The sequence below is a fragment of the Salvia splendens genome, chromosome 12, assembly GCF_004379255.2.
Source record: "Salvia splendens isolate huo1 chromosome 12, SspV2, whole genome shotgun sequence".
In the NCBI taxonomy this organism is placed as follows: Eukaryota; Viridiplantae; Streptophyta; class Magnoliopsida; order Lamiales; family Lamiaceae; genus Salvia; species Salvia splendens.
In genome coordinates, this window is record NC_056043.1 from 23629413 (window position 1) to 23649097 (window position 19685).

The 19685-nt window shown below is 36.3% G+C and overlaps 1 protein-coding gene across 1 annotated transcript; it reads right to left on the reverse strand.

Moving 5' to 3' along the window:
* Positions 1-9568: 9568 nt before the first annotated feature.
* On the reverse strand, positions 9569-17061 carry LOC121757185 (aspartic proteinase 36-like). The gene is made up of 10 exons (XM_042152701.1): positions 16801-17061; positions 15275-15404; positions 14909-15153; positions 13882-14106; positions 13030-13189; positions 12866-12939; positions 12232-12319; positions 10919-10994; positions 10196-10267; positions 9569-10084 (listed from the first exon to the last, which is right to left on the reverse strand). Exons 1-10 carry the CDS (start codon positions 17022-17024, stop codon positions 9939-9941), a joined length of 1440 nt encoding a protein of 479 aa, XP_042008635.1. The 5' UTR covers positions 17025-17061; the 3' UTR covers positions 9569-9938.
* Between the last annotated feature and the right edge of the window lie 2624 nt (positions 17062-19685).

Consider the following 19685-nt stretch of genomic DNA (forward strand, 5'->3'; position numbering starts at 1 on the left):
TTGCCTTAGCATATTTCATATAAGCTTATATGTCTAACCCTTGTACTTATACGCAGAGATAAAAATCAACAAGATTGAATTGGAAGTGTTATTATCTGTTATTGGTTTGAGTAAGTTGGTGTATGAGGATATGTAAGATGATAATTAATGTTTTAGTCTTTTATTTTGTTAATTTAATAAATATCCACATGTCATTATTTTATTAGTGTAGTATGAAATGGTGTATTATGTGAATGAGCAGATCCGCTCCGTCTATTCTATGCAGTTCAAAAATCCAGTCTTCAGAATAAGTGTGATGACAGACAAAATCGATATAAAACCTCACTATACGAAATTGTAGAAAGGTATATTTCTGTTATATTATTCACAATGACAATGATACACGATATATAGGCTAAGGAGATGTTATACAAGGTAAGATTTTTCTCAATCTATTTCCCTAATCAATCATCTAGAAATTTCGTGTCTGATTTCATGCAATCTTTATAGAATATCCCTTGATTTCTTCCATGATTTCCAACACTCCCCCTCAAGTTAAGTGACGGGATTTCCGAAACTTAACTTGCCTAAAACTTCTTGAAAGTTCTTTGCAGGTACGGCCTTCGTCAAGATGTCTGCCAGTTGGTCTTCGGATTTCACATATGGGATTTCTACTATCTTCTCTTCAAGGTTCTCCTTTATGAAGTGTCGATCAATCTCGACGTGTTTGGTTCTATCATGTTGCACAGGATTTTCTGAGATACTTATTACTGCCTTATTGTCACACAGTAGCTTGCAAGATTTCTGTGACTCGAGATTTAGTTCCTTCATCACTCTCCTAAGCCAAAGTATTTCAGTGAGTCCACTTTTGATGTCTCGAAACTCGGCCTCTGCGCTTGACAAAGCTACTACTTTCTGCTTCTTACTTCTTACTTCTCCAAGTTACCAGATTCCCACCCACAAAGGTGAAATAACCTCCTGTTGATCGCCTATCAACTGGGTTCCCTGCCCAGTCTGCATCAGTGTATCCATGAATGTCGAGATGTCCATTCTTTCGGAACAGCACTCCATGTCCAGCGGTTCCCTTCAGATAGCGCACTACTCTAAGTGTTTCCTCCCAGTGTTCGTCTTGTGGGTTATGCATAAATTGACTCAGAACTCCAACTGCATATGCAATGTCCGGCCGAGTGTGGGATAGGTAGATGAGTTTCCCTACTAACCTTTGGTATCTTCCTCGATCGGTTGATGCTACTCCTTTAACTATTTGAAGGCCATGGTTCTGCACCATAGGAGTATCTGCGGGTTTGCACTCGAGCATCCCTATTTCTGTTAAGAGATCGAGAACATACTTTCGTTGATTAATGAATATTCCCTTTCCCGATCTGAGCACTTCGATCCCAAGGAAGTACTTGAGATCTCCTAGATTCTTCATCTCAAATTCTGTAGCCAAGTGTCCCTTAAGATCCTTTATCTCTTCTGCATCATCGTCTGTAATGATCATATCGTCCACATAGATGATTAGGCAGGTGATCTTTTCTCCCCTCTGTTTGATGAAAAGCGTGTGATCGGAGTTACTCTGCTGATAGCCATATTGCTTCATTACTTCTGTGAATCTCCCGAACCAAGCTCTCGGGGACTGCTTCAGCCCATACAGTGTTTTCTTCAGCTTGCACACTTTGTCTTCTCCAAATTCTTCTGTGAACCCGGGTGGAGCCTCCATATAGATGGGATCTTTTAATTCTCCGTGAAGAAAGGCGTTGGTGACGTCATACTGATGTAGTGGCCAGTCTTTATTTGCCGCAACTGATAGCAAGACCCTTATAGTATTCATTTTTGCGACTGGGGAGAATGTCTCCGAATAGTCCACTCCCTGAGTCTGTGTGTAGCCCTTTGCTACCAATCGAGCCTTGTATCGATCAATACTTCCATCTGGTCTCCGTTTAATTGTGAAGACCCACCTATAGCCAACTGTGTGCTTTCCATTGGGCAACGGGCTAACTTCCCAGGTGCCGTTTCTTTTCAGTGCCCTCATCTCGACTTGCATTGCCTCCCTCTAGTGCTTAACTTTGACAGCTTCTTCAAAGGTTCTAGGGATCTCCTCCTCGCACAGTGCCGTATGGAACGCTCTAGCCATTTTTGATATGTTGGCTTCGGCATAGTTTGCTACTGAGTACCTGCTCTTCCTTCCTATTCGTTCTGGCGAATATCTCTTTGGCGGAACTCCTCTCGTACTCCGAGGAGGGAGTACATACTGCCCTGTATCCTGATCAATAGTGGTATCCTCCTCGTCTTCTGTATCAAGTGAGTTAGGGGTGATATCTGAAATTTCAGGATTACTAGATATTACCTCGGATTCCGTTACGGTTGGATCAGAGGTGCGCGGTGGAAGCGTCGTCGGGATCGTCTCTGTAGATGGGATCGGCTCATGAACAGTGCCAACTTGCTCTGTTGGGTCCGAATCAAAGGTACTTGGCACATACCACCGAAGGGAGTCATTTTGGACAGACGGCTCCCCCTGTCTCACACTCTCCCCCTGAGTCCCAAGGTGGTAGAAAAATTCGATTTCAAGGAAGTTGCAGTTCATGGTGGTAATGACTCGTTTGGTCTTGGGTTCATAGCATCGATAGCCTTTCTGGTTAACCCCATATCCCAAGAAAACACACTTAATTGCACAAGGAGAGAATTTATGTCTTTCATGTTTTGGGACGTGCACGTAGACGGAGCAACCAAAAGTCCTAGGGGGTAAGGATAAGGCTGATGGGACTTTAGTTAAGGTAGATAGATGATCTAGAGGGGTCTTTCGGTTTAGCACTTTAGTGGGAAGGCGATTAAGAAGGTAAACGAAGGTGGCTATAGCTTCAGGACAGAAGGATGGGAGTACCTTAGAGTCAAATAAGAGGGCTCGGGTCATTTCAAGGATGATTCTATTTTTTCGTTCTGCTACCCCGTTTTGTTCTGGTGTGTGGGAACAAGAAGTTTGGTGTACTAACCCATTTTCACTGAAAAATTTTGTCATGGAGCTATTTAAAAATTCCCCCCCATTGTCAGATCGCAAGATTTTGATAGACGTCTGAAATTGAGTTCGAATCATTTTATAAAACATCACAAATTTATCATATACTTCCGATTTATGTTTCATGAAATAAACCCAAGTAGCTCCACCGACAAATATCACAAAATATCGAAAGCTAGAACTAGTTCCTACAGGCGCTGGGCCCCACACATCAGAGTGAATCAAGGAAAAAACAGTGTCAACACGAGTATCATTTGGTTTAAAAGAGTTTCGGTGGCTCTTGGCCAAAACACAAGCTTCACATGAAAAAATTTTAGGAACAAAGAGTTTAGGAAATAAGGATTTCAAATAACCCGGAGAGGTATGGCCCATCCGACGGTGCCAGAGCCAAGTATCTTGATTAGTGGACCCGTGAGCAAGCATCGCCGCACCATCTTGTCGAGCAATCTCGTCCACAAAGTAGAGCCCACGATGCTCAGTGCCACGTCCAATAATCTTCCCCGTCCGGATATCCTGCAACATACAGAAGTTCGGGTGCATCAGCAGAGAACAATTCAAATTCTTCGTCATATGACTGATTGACATTAATTTCTGGGACAGTTTAGGAACATAGAGGCAGTTGGGAATGTGAACATTAGGGAAAATTTCTATAGTTCCCGCCCCTTCAACTGGTGTTATCCCCCCACTTGCAGTTTTTATGTGTGATTTTGGGGTCTTATGAATTTCTAAAAAATCATTCCAATCGTAAGACATAGTATCAGTGGCCCCACAATCGAAGATCCATCCCGTGTCATTAACAATACCACAATCCTGGGCCTCAAAAGCATAAGATAGATTTTCTAGGGGTGAAAACATGTTTTTGCAGATGATGGGGTCGTTTTTGGAATTATCAAAACTCTGGGGGGGTCCATGTTTATAACCACCAGAATGGGGTAAAATACCAAATTTCCTAGGAGTTGGGGATTTAATTGCAAGGCCTTTTCTAAATGGGTTAGGGTTTTCATCCCCCAGCCCTGTACCTCCATTTCCGCCGTCGTCGATTCTGAGAGAGGCCCTCATCGCCTCTGCGGTCTTCCCACCGTCGCAGCTGCTCTCACTGCGGCCGTCACCGCCGATCGAGAAACCTCCGGCTTCGGTCCTCCTCTCCTGGAATCCCGTCACGGCTTGACCCCCTTCAATCTGGTTTCTCCCTCCGCCATTGTTTCCGACGGCAACCTTAGCTTTGGCGGCTTTCTCTTCCTCCCACCACTCTGGGTACCCTACCAATTGAAAGCACGTTTCTTTGGTATGTTTGTGCATTCCGCAATGGGAGCACCAGAGGTTTGACTTGTTTGGCCGGTTGTTTCCCCGGCGGTTGGTGGCCGAACGTGGTGTCGGCGTCGGCTGACCTCGGTTCTGTTTCTGTTGTGGACGATACTCTCTTGCCCCAAATCCAAATCCGACCCCCGATGATGCTTCATTCCCAACAGTGATGGATGTTGAATCGGACGCCAGTGACATGATCTTGAGTCGAGCTGCCTCCCGTTTCACCCATCCATACGCTACGTCGGCTGAGGGGTAGGGATCCTCTTTGAGGATCTCTCGTCGGATCCAGTCATACTTCTTGTTTAGTCCGGTGAGAAATTTGAATAGACGCAATTCTGATTTGATTTATGGGTATTGTTCCACTCCTTTGTCGCAGCAATTCACGGTCTTGTGTGAACACCGATCGATATCGATCCAGAGACCGTGTAAACGGCTCCAGTACGCTTCTAGCGTTGAATCTCCTTGCAAAATCTTACTCGCCTTGTCTCGCAGGTCATAAATTAGGTACGAGTCCGATGAACTCGCAAATGTCACCGCGAGCGTATCCCACAGGGACTTCGCTGTTTGGTGGTGTGCGAAGTCGGCTATGAGATTCGTCTCCATGTTGTCGATAATCTAAGAGAAGACTATCAAGTCTATCTCTTCCCAATCTGTGAATCCGTTCTCCCCCGGCTTCGGTGGGGACGGTACTCCGGAGATGTGGCGGTAGACTCCTCGGCCGCCAATGGACACCTTCATTAATCGTGCCCATAGTGAGTAATTCGAGCCATTCAATTTGAAGGCTATGGTGACGCTCTTACTTGATCTGATTTTTTCGGCTATGGGTTCAATATCGGGTTTGTTTTCTGACATTTTCCTTGGACAGATTCTCGCCTGTATTGGTCGAGAAGGGTATTTTCTGGGCTATGATGATTTGTTTCTGAGCCTTAAACCTGCTCTTGATGCCATGTAGAAAGGTATATTTCTGTTATATTATTCACAACGACAATGATACACGATATATAGGCTAAGGAGATGTTATACAAGGTAAGATTTTTCTCAATCTATTTCCCTAATCAATCATCTAGAAATCTTCTCAATTTCGTGTCTGATTTCATGCAATCTTTATAGAATATCCCTTGATTTCTTCCATGATTTCCAACAGAAATTGGATTAAGCTTGTGATCAACCACTACTTTTTCTTTTTTTTTTTCAAAGATTAATAGTAGTACTAATTTAGTTATAAGTGGACGTTGAATTCAAAAGAGACAAGGAAATAAATGGTCTAGATTTTGATCTTTATTTTTATTTAATTTTGTTTATTAGGTCATGTCATATTTAGGCAATGAGACAAGATTTTAGGAGATAGTTGTTTTATGTGTTAAACTGAGAGAGAAATATATTACAGTACGTGAAGATAACTTCTTTCAAATGATGAACTGTGACATCTTCTGTAGGACGAATATAAAAAAATGTGACATGCACAAACCTTCAGTTATTAGGGAATAACATTCCCCATTTGCGGTTGAGTTTTATTGCTAATAAAAATTGTATCAACGTTTTTTTACCATTGCTAGAAACTCAATTTAGTAAATAATAATAATAATAATAATAATAATAATAATAATAATAATAATAATAATAATAATAATAATAATAATGCGAGGAAAGTAGTAATCATCAAGGTAACCAGTCTGAGTACTCCATAATCCACCTCATTAAAGATAGTTGCTGCAATTTAATAAGACTACAGTGGCGATTTTATAAAACGAAATTGAGACAAATTCCTCAAAAGGTTCCCATGTAAAATTGTTAACTTAGTTTTTGACACAACCACAAGAAAAACATTAATTTAGAAATCAAATACTCATAGTTTTTAAACACAAAAACAGAGCTGCAGATGTAGTTTGGTGACCATGATTGCACGTTACAATGTAATTTAAATCGATAACAGTAATAAATTTTGCTTGTACAAATATGTGAAAAATCTGTGGTGGAAAGAAAGACTTGTTTTAATTGGTGGTTGTTTTTCCTTTTTTGAGCCATTTTTCATCTTATGAGTATTTATATTTGTTGAATTTCAAATTTGAAAAAATCTATCCTAGTTGTTAATTAATAGTACTATATTTTGATGGGATTACTTGGTAGCAACGACATATTCACAATCTTTTCGAATTTAAATAAAACATACACCAATACAATAAAAATTTGTGATTGTCGAATTTGTGAACCTGGCAAACTAGTGAAGGTTGCCTCTTTTCCCGTGTCAACTCATTATCGACCCAACCCCATAAGGTCAAAATCCAACCCAACCCGAAATCATCGGGTTCTTATCGTGTCCCAACCCAACGGGTTCGTGTCGGATTCGTGCGTGTTATCATGTACAAAAAAAGTCAACCCTCTGTTAATGATAGTCAGTTAGCTTGACACGACACGATAACGACTAAAACAAGATGTTATTATACGATTTAAAATGATATTACACGATAAAATAAAAAACTATCAAATTAAAATAATTATTTTCTTAATTATAATAAATTTAAAGTATAGTAATATTAAATCTAAATAGTAAAATTAAATAATTAAAAAAAAATTAATTTTAATAAAATTTAAACATAAATTTTTCTTAAAATTCATAAAAAATTAACTAATATTTTTAAATTAATAAAATTAATGTATAGCATTTTTTAATTAATTAAAATTAAAGTATAATATTTTTTAATCAACAAAAATAACTAAAATTAAAAGTTTAATATTTTTTAATTAATAAAAAGTAATTATTTTTTTCTTAACGTATAACACTAACCCGACCCAACCCGTTACCTTCGGGTTCTTATTGGGTCGACCCTATAAGGACCCAAATCCTAAACGTGCGTGTTCATGTCGTGTTAACTTCGTATGGGTCCGTGTTATATAAAAAATTGTCAGCACTAAGCCTTTTCCTTGTAAGAAATAAAACACTACCTTTTCATTGCTTGCTTTTCCATAATTACATGTACTTAAAGGGGAGCAAGGTTAATTATGATAAGCTTCTTATATAATGTGATGATAATCATTCTATAACTTAAAGAACGTGAATGGAAATAAATGATGGTAATTTTTAAACTTTACTTTTTTACTTTCTTGTTTTTACACTTCTTTTTTTGGTAAACTGATTGTAGTTTTTCCCTCTATACTATACACACAAGAAAAAGTACACTACTTAAATAAGAAATGAGCACCATTTTCACTATTTGGATCACGAAATTTAAATTAATTGAAATCTAGTATTACAAGTCCCCCAAGTGATTTATTTCTGGAACAATGTTGTATTTCTAGATCTTTCATCAAATTAAATGATTTCTAAGAAAAGAAGATAAAATAAGGTGTTTCGACTAATCGAAATAAAAGAGGAATCCCACCAAAAAACATTCTAGATGAAATGAGAGTCAAAAGTTTTGAAAGTAGACCGACAAAATCTATAATCCTACTTACCACGCCATCCTTATATAATACTAATAAATTTGAGAATTTCTAAACAGAAGATCTTGTGATTGTGGAATTAAATAGTTTAAGATTTTTACGTGGACCCTTTTAGGACATTCGTTTAACCTGTCATTATCAATGTTTGGCTGATAATTTCTTTATGAATAATGCTATGCGGTCACATTATGGCCAGCTATAAATTAATTAAATAATAAAAAAATTAATTTTTTTTCAAATTTTTGGTTTAATACTACTTGATTTTATTTTTACATCTTCATTATATGTTGCTCAACATGTTAGTGTTGCTCTTTCGTAGTTTTTGCTCAACTTATTACTACTGTCATTTCTTGATTGTTGCTCAACGTATACAGTAATTCGTGATATTAATGTGTTTTACGTAATGGAATTCAAAGACAAGTATCAACTCACAAGTCCATTCACACACATATAAGTTTATATCGGTAATTCTAATTTTTTTATACATGTAAATGGACTAAATTATCTCTTTATGGCCGGCCACATTATAGCCATTTAGCATCACTCTTTTTTTATTTCACTTCCATAATAATGCTTCATGTTTTGTGTGGAATATGGCAATAACATGTAATTATGTAAATGCACGCATACTTAAGACTTCCAATTATTTTGAAACACCTAAATCATTATGTTATGTAAACTACCTACTTCGTAATTAGTAGGTATGAGTCTGATAATCAAGATTATCAGACACGCCACCAAGGAAAATCTCGAGTTGCTATTATCTCTAAATTAAATGATTTTCTCTAATTAATCTATACTCTCTCAGTCCCATAAGTAGGTCATTTAGAGTTTGTACGAATTTTAATGCGTAATTGGTAAAGTAAGAGAGAAAGAAGAAAAAAGTTGAAATTGTATAATAGATGGTGAGATCTATAAATAATAAAGTATAAAAGAGAATGAGAAAGGGGTTACCATAAATAAATATAGACTATTTCTATGTGATGGACGAAAAAAGAAATATAACTTATTTCTATGGGACGGAGTGAGTACATTTTAGTCCCGTTTTTATTATTTTGGGTGTGGTAGATTTCTAGAATTGATTGCCTATGTATGTGCCGTTGTTTGTAGCATAGTAAAATGAATTGTTTTGGATCTAAAAATCTACAAAGGTGATGTGTTGATTTGTATCATTTGTTATGATCATCTTTTGTGCTCCTAATGGAACTAATCAGCACGTAAGAGAATGTTCGATTTGCAAGATTATATCCCATGATTAAATTTGTATTATGTTTGGTTCGTGAGATTGAATCTCATAACTTAATTCTAGATAGATAGTCATGTGATAATTAGTCATAACCAATCCCCTCCTACTAAACAATTTCACAACTTAATCTTAGATTATATCTTGCTACTATTTTGGTGGCGTTCAGTTTCCTAGATAAAATAGTACCAAGATATAATATAGAATTGAGTTGTGAGATTCAATCTCATGAACCAAGCACACTATATATTTAATCTCAACATACAATCTTACAAACCGAATCTAATAAACCAAACACCAACTTAAGGGTACTAATTTGACAGGATTTGAAGGCAAACGAGACGCAAGGAAAAATAAGAAAAATGGCAAGAGACTGCATATTTTGAAGGATGAAAGATGTGTTAATAAGTGCCCAAACAAAGTAAAAGTATGACTTGCTGAAACAATAATTTTGTACAGGAACCAAAACCATTATACATGAAGTAATAGACAACTTCCATTTTGACATGACATCCTAATGTAACCAATGCAAGCCAAAACATGCATCAACGATTCATCATTACAGATTTGGAGTTATAGAACGAAACTTACATAAAAACGTACCTTTCAAATTATGGCAGAACTTTCATCATAAAATCACCCAGGCCTTTTTTCAGAACAATCCATGACCTTCTGGAATTTTACATCTCAATATGATAGGATGCATATATTATAACCTCCATAATCTGTGGAAATAATAACACTATGTTCTCATCTGTACAAACTATTTACACCATGTAATGTAGCCTACAAAAACGCAAAATCGTACTAGCAATGACCTACAATTCTGTGTTGTAATTATACTGTAAGCTTAGCCAATTTCTGAGATTATTATACACATTTTGGGATGAAGTTTTGTGGTCATTTACTCCTTCCACTTTTCAGTGTTTCCTATACTGATCTGTTTGTGGTCACTGGTCATTGTATAAAACAATGCAACACAGCCATCATCAGTAAGATGAATACAACAGGGGGGGTGAATTCCCAACCACAAGACAGAGTGTGAGCTCCAACGAGATGCACTGAACCAGTGATTTCGTCCTTTATTTGGATACTTGACGAGCCTGGCAAATATTTTCAAGAGAGCAACCATCACAAAGGACGAAATATTTATCTCAAGACCAGGTCAAACCAAAGGCTCAAAATGATGATAACGAATGTTCTATAACACTTACAGTTATATTCAGTCCATCCAATTGCATGTTTTTCTAGATCATAAAGGACCAGCTTGTTGGCAAGAACCAGATCTGCCAAAATTAGACCAAGCTAAATTCAAAACTGAAAACATTACCAGAAAATATAACACTCTTCAAATTGTGAATAGTTTTGTATTGACCAGAGCTAAGCAATTTAATATGTAGAAATTTTCCAAGAGTTCCAAAACTAGTGTGACAAATGGAATCTTGGTTAAGAAAGTTCGGAAGTTAAAACTGCAATATTGCAAAAGAGCTTAGCTGCTAAATAATTGAGAAAATTTCTTATGTCATGCTGCTTGCTACATCAAAAATAAAATACCGGCATCATGACAAGGAATAGAAGACTACAGTAACCTTTGGACCCAAGAAACTTGAATGCAGTAAACTTATTCATATTTCGCAAGGGATGCAAGAGATTTCAGTATTTCATGGTGCCAAAGCAACAGATCAAACAACAAAATGAAAATTTAGTGGGATCTGGAAGTTGGAAAATTGTTGTGGCTCAGAAATTCTATGCTATATCGAGCAGCTTTTGTGTCAAAAAGTTAGGAACAAGTTTATGAGCTCCAGAGGCCTACTAATGACGGGGAGACAAATTTATCTGAAGGTATAAGATTAGGGTGCTCCTTCGAGGGAGATGAACAAAATAAATATTTTCTTCTAAAATAAACAGAATGGTGATTAAAGATTGCAAGGTCCTACCTCCTAAAATTGTGATATTCTTTTTATCCTGGGACTCCAAGCCACTGTTTTGCCAACCAATGCACATCAAGTCTTCCTGCCCAGAAATAACAAGACAAGGGGAGGGTAAAAAAGCAGATTTCAGTTTGCACTTGCAGACCTATAAAAATAGTTAAGAGAGAAACTTTCCTCTCAAAGAAAAATAAAACAAATATAAACACAACAAATTTGCAGAATATAACTAACTGCCAACAAACCAAGAAAATAAGATGTGTCAAGGAAAAACAAACTACTCCCTCCGTTCCACAGTATTAGAGTCATTTCATTTTCTGCACTAGTTTTCGAAAAATGATACTCCCTCCGTCCCAACTAAGTTGAGTCGTATTCCTTTTTGGGATGTCCCAACTAAGTTGAATCATTTCTCTTTTTGACAAAAACCAAAACATCCAATCATTCTTACTTTAATCCATTACCTACTTGACTCTCTCTTCATCTTTCCTACTTATAAACACAATTTCAAGTCCGTGCCCAAAAGTTGACTCAACTTAGTTGGGACGGAGGGAGTAATAAATAGTTAAAGTGGAGAGAGAGTAAAGTAAGAGAGAGAATAATGTAGAGAAGAATCTTATCTATAGTATTCTCTCTCTTACTTAACTCTTTCTCTACTTTAACTATTTATAATTATTTTTCTAAAACGAGCACAGAAAATGAAATGACTCTACTACTGTGGAACGGAGGGAGTAGTGAGGTTAATAAATTTCAGAGTATGATAATATATTGTTTCAGTGGCAAATGTAAATAGATCATTTTAGTGGAAACTCCAGAGTTTCAAGAAGTACAAAATGACATTCTCTATATCTAATTCAATCACTTGAAATGTAAAAAACTATAACCATTGAAATGTTTGTCCACCAGAATTCAAGCTCTGATGCATTTAGTAAGTCGCTTGCCTTCTAGGACCAATCTCTCTAAGTGTAACTGTTAATTTGACGGTTAAATTGAGGCAGAGATGTTTACATGCACTAAAGAAGATAACTCCAAAGTAAGATGCAATCTACCCCTGGTATTTTCTCAATACTGGAAGAAACAGCCGCCACGAGAAAATATAGCCAAGAAGTTAATTTTGCTAGTAAAGTTGTGCAAGCTCTCCTTGCTATAATATGAAAATGACAACGCTAGCATTTTAAGTAAAATGTCAGTTACAATTATAACTATCAGCCTTAAAAAACAATTTGTATTACACATATTTATACAGATACAGTAATAAATATTTTATTAAAGTAAATAAAAGATAATAGGCATGCTGTACTTGTATAACAGAATGATGTACTTACAAATGAGAACAGATACTCGTGGGGATAAACCCTCAGAGAAAGTGAATTTTGAAAATGGAGGGTCACAATTGGAAATCCATCATCAACACTACAAAAGGTGAAAATACAGTTATAAAGAAGCATTACCTAAAAGGAGAGCTAATAAAAAAGTATATTTTTTTGAGTGATCAAAGATAGGACTGCAGATAGCTTCATCTATAATGCATCATTTTGAAATGAGAACCATCAAACTGTCGAATACAATCATACAACAAGGACTTACCGTATTTAAATTCTTCAAACCAAAATGTGTATACAATATAGAAATACATCTAATTTTGCAGGATGCTTAATATATTATGGATCAGAACGTTAGCATTTAGCTAATAACAAGCGTACAGAACATAATAAAGATCATATATAATATGCCAGGGGAATGTGAACAAGTTAGAAGCGTAGAGGGTCAATTCAAAGGAAATTACGAATTTGAGAGGTATAAATTAATTACAGTCAAGTGACCAGAGACAGAAAGAGATAAGCCACTTAAGAGCTATAAAGTACAGCCACCCTATAATCACTACCAATTGCCAAATAACGACCACTAGCATCAAATGGTATTTGACTCATTCAAGACAGTATTAACAATGGATGCTACCTTCCGGCAAAATCGAAGCATGTATATTGGTCGTGAAGCAATTGCAATTTCAGATCCATCTGCCAGGAGAGTATCTAACAATTATAAAGGACAAAAAAAGGTAAGCTTCCCTTCATCCAATTTGGCAATCAAAGTGCGTATAATGAAACTTTTGCAAAAGATACCTTTTTTACTAGTGGTTCATAAATCATTTGTGGAAGATATGCCAATGTGGTACCACTGTCAATTATTGCTCCCCTCTTGTCTGCCATATAGATATCTGAAGTCAGATTCAGGAAATCATGACCCACTTGGATTCCAGTCATATTGACATTGTAATGTGGCCTACAATTTCATTAAATAATTGCTATAAGAGAATGGAGTAAATAACTGCACAAGAGGCGGCTTTAACATTATAAAGATAACAGTAACTGCAAAGTTTTGTATACCGGAACAACAGAACACAGTCAAGTACCATTGCAGAATGTATCACTTGTAGAATTGTCTTAATCAACAAATCTAAAATATTGCAACAAGATATTGCAAAACAATCTTTCAGACTGAACCACATCCCTATATTTGGTTTATTCTTGAGGATGTGCTCCTCTACATTGCTCGGCATGGGATTTTATGCGACTTTATTGTGTGTGTTAAGTGGTGAGAATAAAGTAAGTGAGAAGAAATAAAGTAGAGATAAATGTGTTTACATTTTAGTAATGGGTAATCTTGGTTGGGACAAACCAAAAAGGAAAGTGGGTCATTTTCGGTGGGACGGAGGGAGTACTATGTTGAGAATGCAAGAAGTTGTACGAAAATATGCATGGCCAGCAGCTTTTTTTGAGCAAACAGATACACTGAATCATTTGCCAGTTCAACCTCACTCTCCATGATCTTTATTAGATATAATTAAAATCTTACATGATAATCTCTAAAAAAGACTCAAGTACAGAAAATCAACAGCATACTATTTAACAAAATGTATTGAAGGAGGTTAAAGACAAAAAAATGCATATGTTATAGCAATGAATCTGACATACTGGTTTGACACCAAGGGTGTTGTATTTACTAGTGGTTGAACAACATGCCCAATAGCAAAGATACCTCCACCATTGACACCATCTAAGCAATGAGCAAACATCTTTTTCACTCTTCCAGACAAAGCTAGCTGTGAAAGCATTGACGAGTTAGATTTTCCAAAACCCAATATTCCATTAACTGCATCATCTGATGGCCCCAGATCTCCAGATTGTTGGGCACCACATCTGCTCAGAAAGGCCTCACTCAATTATTGGATTAAATGAGAACATAATAATTCTAAAATACAGGAAACCTTCAAAAACCAACAAAGATAAGAATACAACATTTTGTTTTATAGCATTTGCATGTAAAGCCATGAGATGAAATTATTACAAACCTCGACTCTTATTTCGAGACATAACTGCAAGTCTGCAACAGATGATGAAATCATAATTTCCTATCATATGCATAACAGTTTGAGCAAGAACCATATACAGCAGAGAGAGTCATGAGATGAAGGAGAAATTATGAAGAGAGCATAAAAAATGAAATAATCATGAACTAACTTCGAAATCATTTTAAAGGCAATCAATGTAAACATGCTGTCACAGCTAACTCATTCATAGTCACTCTGCAGCCTCTAGGCATGCAAATTATGACATTCAGAGTGTTGATTAGCATACAAAGTATAGCTATAATAGATGGAACAAGTATTTACAAAATCTTAAACTAACAAGCAGCAAGTTTACCAGGAAAAGGAATGATTCTAAACCTTCTGTATTCTAAAAGCACCTAACCTTTTAAGTGGAAACACCACTCTAATTTCTGTTATGGTTTCATACCTCTACTGACACACTTAGGGTAGACCCTGATGCTAGTAAAATTGATATGTGTCAAAGGCATTCTTGCTATTGCAATGCACGTCAAATGCTTGAGTTTAAACAGCCACTCAAATAATCAGACATACACAGTAATAGAAGTACTCACTAAATAATAGTAGTAACAATAATAATAATAATTAGCATTATTATAAAAACAATTACATACCCAAAAATAACACTTCCATTTGTTGATTTTGTTTGCAAATCCCCAGATATTCGATCATACTGAACAACATCCTCAACAAAGTATCCTATAGTATAGCTCCCATCTCCATAAACCTCAGTATACAAGCATGATGAATTAGCATTGCAACCTGATAAGCCTCCACCGACCTCTTTACAAAAATCTTGCTCACATGACACTAGTTTTCCAGTAAGAGAATCTTTTGGATTGTAAAGGGGAAGTTCAATCTGCCAAAACATAAATCAAGCACAAGATAATCAGGGATGAAGGAATCTCTACTGCACTAAGACCACTAAAACCTCATCCTGGACAAAAAGTACATAAGAAACAGATGAGGTCGGATCATACACCATGGTAACCTCGCCAGGGACATTGATGGCACTGAATGCAGTTAACCCAAGTTATATCAGTTCCAGTGTCAACCTGTACATAATAGTCTATTGACGGTGTTCCAATGCCTATTTTAGCATAGTAGAGCCTGTGTCATCAATTACACAAGCAAGAAGAATGATGTGAGATTTGACACTCATATGCGGAACCTTAAAATTATAACCAGTTGTGTTTCATCATTATCATTCTGCAGGAGAAAGTTTAAAAAAATAACCACATATCCAAAATCTGCTCTTTATAGTAGCAGCAGAAGGTTCAAAAAATCACATACCACGAACAAATAACAACTTTTCAAGTAACTTGAAGAATCAGTGAATCACATAATACTTTTGCAAACTGATTAGTAGTAGTACTAGTACTTAATAGTAAACATTAATTGCCAGGGTTAGCATCTTATTAGTGGAAAGCTGACTACTTGCATTCGAGCATGCTTCTGTGAGACCAAATAATATTGTACATGACTACATTCACATGTAGGGTATCTCATATCTGTTCACATTATTTACAGATAAGAGTGAGTGATTCATGAGAAACTGACGTTTAGGACCAGAAATCTCTAACCAATCCCATGATATAGAAAACTCCCGAGGACCCGGCACGAATTTAGAATTTAGACTAGAAATTATATAGTAAATAAGAAAACACCCTAAACGCATAACCGAAAGTGGACTTGAAACACCATGGCTTGGCATATAAGATCGATATTGGTTCGTGAGTATATTTTCTACATATGTGGGCATAGCTGTTGCTAAATTGGGTGGGCATAAATTACAAGGCAAAAGCAGAAATAAGTAATGGAGCTGATCTGAAGATAAGATAGGGCAATCATACCATACAAACATGCAAACATGATTAGTGCATACATACATAACTTACACATGATTAGTTGATTAGTAAACCTTGAGACTTCTAAGTAACAGTAGAATCCATCAACAGCGATGCATCATTGTATAGTGTGATTAGTAACTTACACATGCAAAGATGATTACTGCGTCCAAAAGTAAATAGTATGACATTCCAACTAGGACCCCCTTTAAAATCCAGTTATTCCTCGAATTCAGGAACGAAACATAAACACAGTTTTCATAAACTCCCAGCAATTGGCGAAGTAACAATCCACCTTATGTAAATACACAAAATCCAAGATTGAATTAACTAATCGCTACACATATATTTGACACTAGAACAGTGAAGCACATACTAACGAGGAAACATGCAATTTCCTAAAGAGTAAAATTAAACAACGGAAACTAAAAACTTTGGAAAACAAATTAAAACGAGAATTTTACTAATATATGCCAAGATCCAGCCACAATTCCACGAATTACACAGAAACTAAGCATCAATTCACGATGAGAAACATTATCCACCACATTCAAGTAGCAAACCACCGAAATTGTCCATTCTAATTATAACCAGACCTCAAAAACAATCGCGAAAACGGAGAAGGGAATGAAAAGGAGTAAAGTAGAACAAAAGCGTACCCAGAAGCGTCAGGACGACCGGTACCACCGAGGGGCAGGTCGACGCCGGCTAGGATGGAGAGGTGGCGGATATCATCGTGAGCTCTGAGGGCGCTGAGACTGGCGTCGGAGCCGGCGAATTTGTAATTAACTTTGATGACTCCGGCGCCGCTTCCGCAGACTGGGTATAGATAGAGAAAAATGAGGAGCGGCGGGAGAAGGAGAGAGTGGAAGCGCGACTCCATTTTTTCTCTGTTTCTCACTTTCCGCTGCACAAGTCGTTCGTCTGATTATGACTGTCCTACTCCTTATTTTATAAATATTTAAATTTAAATTTAAATATGAGAATGGTGATTCGGGGGTATATTTGTCTCTTCATTATATTTGAAGTTAAAATTCATTAATTACATGTGTTAATATATTAATAAGAGTGATTAAGTTAAAATTAATATAAATAAATGTTAATTAAAACGATTTTTGGCATGTTAATCGCTGCGCTTACATGAGAGTGTCTCTTAATAAATGGTTTTTTTAATCTCTTAGTAATAAATGATCGGTTTGCCTAATACAAATATCAGAGGTTATGATTTTGTAGTTTTCTGTAAAAAATGTACTATTTCATATATTTATATCATGATGTAAGAGGTATTTGTTTTTATTTATGTTTTGTTCTGGGCACATGACATTTGAAAATTCATCGAAATACAATTAGCATTCAACATCTTGATTTTTTGGAAGTTACAATTCAGATACATTCATTTTCTCAAATCTAATCATATAACGGAAATCAGTAGCATTTTATCATTACTATATACTCCTATGAACTAATACAATGTGAAACCAAATATCTGATAATTAAAATTGTGACACTATATGCACATTAACTCCAATTGAGAACTAACTCATCAAGCTTGGATGCATCGTACTACTTTTTACTTACTAGTAATATTTTTGATCCATCAATATATTTATAATTGGGTTGATCACGATCAAATCTAAAATATATTCGTTTGTCCAAAGGTGTTGGTGTGGATTTGGAGAAAATGATTTGAAGTACAAAGCACAAAGAATTTGGTATCTAACATGTATGGTGTTCACCAATAAGTGGAGCATTTTTCTCCTGATTCCAACTTTTCTTACATATGGTCTTATATTTGGAGGGAACCATCTGCTGAGTCACAGGTCAGTATGACTGCTATCACTATTTGGCACAGACTCACTAATCACTGTGCGTCCTTCAATCTCGAGCATCATTCTTTCCAACGACCCAGATTCATTATTTAATTTGAAGAATCAAGGCTACATATACATGCAAGTTATAGAATTTTCCAACCACCAACACACATGACTTCCTTTTGTGCCCATGTTTCCCATTCCGTCCATTCATATACTCAAGGATCGACAATTTTTCAAGCGGCATCAAAGGAATGTTAACCCATGGCCTGTTCCAAGATTGCAGGAAAAAGAAAATGAAACACGCTCTAGTCTCAAAACTTATATGGATCGAAATTCAATTTTGTTCCTGTTTTACATAACACATTTGTATATGGTTTTTCTTGTTAAAAGAAAAGGCAATGAACCCACACACATTATCCAATATCCATACAGCTTATAAGGCTGCAGCAGATTCTAAGTGTTGGATAAATACTTTGGTACAGGTTATATGTATATTTGTGTCCAAATCACTCCCACCAATTACAGGAGTGTGACTTACCAGATCTCTTTTTTATGCATCAGGGTGACTGCTAAAGAAATTCAGTGAATTGCTTAGAATATAAGTTCACTGAGTGATCTCAATCTTCCTAATCATTCCTATTAATATCATGGTTTTGAGAGTTGCACAGTCTATCACCTGTTATGTAACTTATGTTTGATATCTCACAGTCATAATATGTAACTTATGTTATTTCAAGCTGAGCAGACTTCAGTAAAATATAGCATTACATGTACTCTCATAGTTGAGTCATTTTTATATTTTGAAAAGTTCCCTCATAGTTGAGTCATTTCCATTTTTTCTCATTCTTACTTTACTCTTTCTTACTTTATTCACTTTTTTACTTTTTTCTCTCTCTTACTTTTTTATCTATTTATTTAACACACTCAACATCCATTTCTTAAACGCCGTGCTAAAAAATTTCATTTCAACTATGAGGGAACGGAGGGAGTATCAAATAAGCAAACAGGATCACATATATTTATCATCAGGATCAATTAACGCCATGGTCCTCTTCTGACATCAATCACAGATTCACAGATATTACACATGGAAATGTTTTTCTTGATTTTATTGTGGTTTTACCCTTGTAATCACCCTTTACTATCAAGAACTTAACAAATACTAGATTCAAAAAACATAGTTCAGTAGAAATTAACAATATCAAATAGTCAATGGTATGATTATTCTCTTGCAAGTTTACAATATTTATTACTTTAAGCTTCGAATCCCACTACCACCGTTAGGAGGCTACCATCTCTCGGGCACAAGCGTGAGGCCTCTGTGGAGGTGGGTCTCCGGTGGGACAGTGGGTTGAACTCTCCCCTCTAGTGGGCTGCTGAGTATCGTGATTTACCTCCCCTCACTGATGTCGGGCCGGGGGTGGGGGCGCCTGGGGTTGGCGATACAACCTTTTGTAACAATGGTTTACACTGTGTGTATGATAAGGTCAGATGTCATGTGGCATGGTTTATACATGTGTATAATAACGTCTGATGCCATGTCATGAATCCATTATCCATATACTAGTTTAAATTTTTTTTTAAATCAACATGATTTATTTTAATACTATATGACAGTCCCAAAACCCCCCTCTAAAAATCCGGACATGCTAAAAATGATCATTGTAATTCCTAAGCTAGGAAAATGATCAATACAAAACTTGATCTCAATACAAAATCCAGACCAAATC

Excerpts from the sequence above, each read along its gene's own strand:
- LOC121757185 (XM_042152701.1), bottom strand. The coding sequence starts at position 17,024 with ATGGAGTCGCGCTTCCACTCTCTCCTTCTCCCGCCGCTCCTCATTTTT. Across the intron at positions 15,154-15,274 it reads CCTGGCGAGGTTACCATGGT|ATTGAACTTCCCCTTTACAA; the intron begins GTATGATCCGAC and ends ATGTTTTGGCAG. Across the intron at positions 14,107-14,908 it reads AATGGAAGTGTTATTTTTGG|ATGTGGTGCCCAACAATCTG; the intron begins GTATGTAATTGT and ends CTTTCTGAGCAG.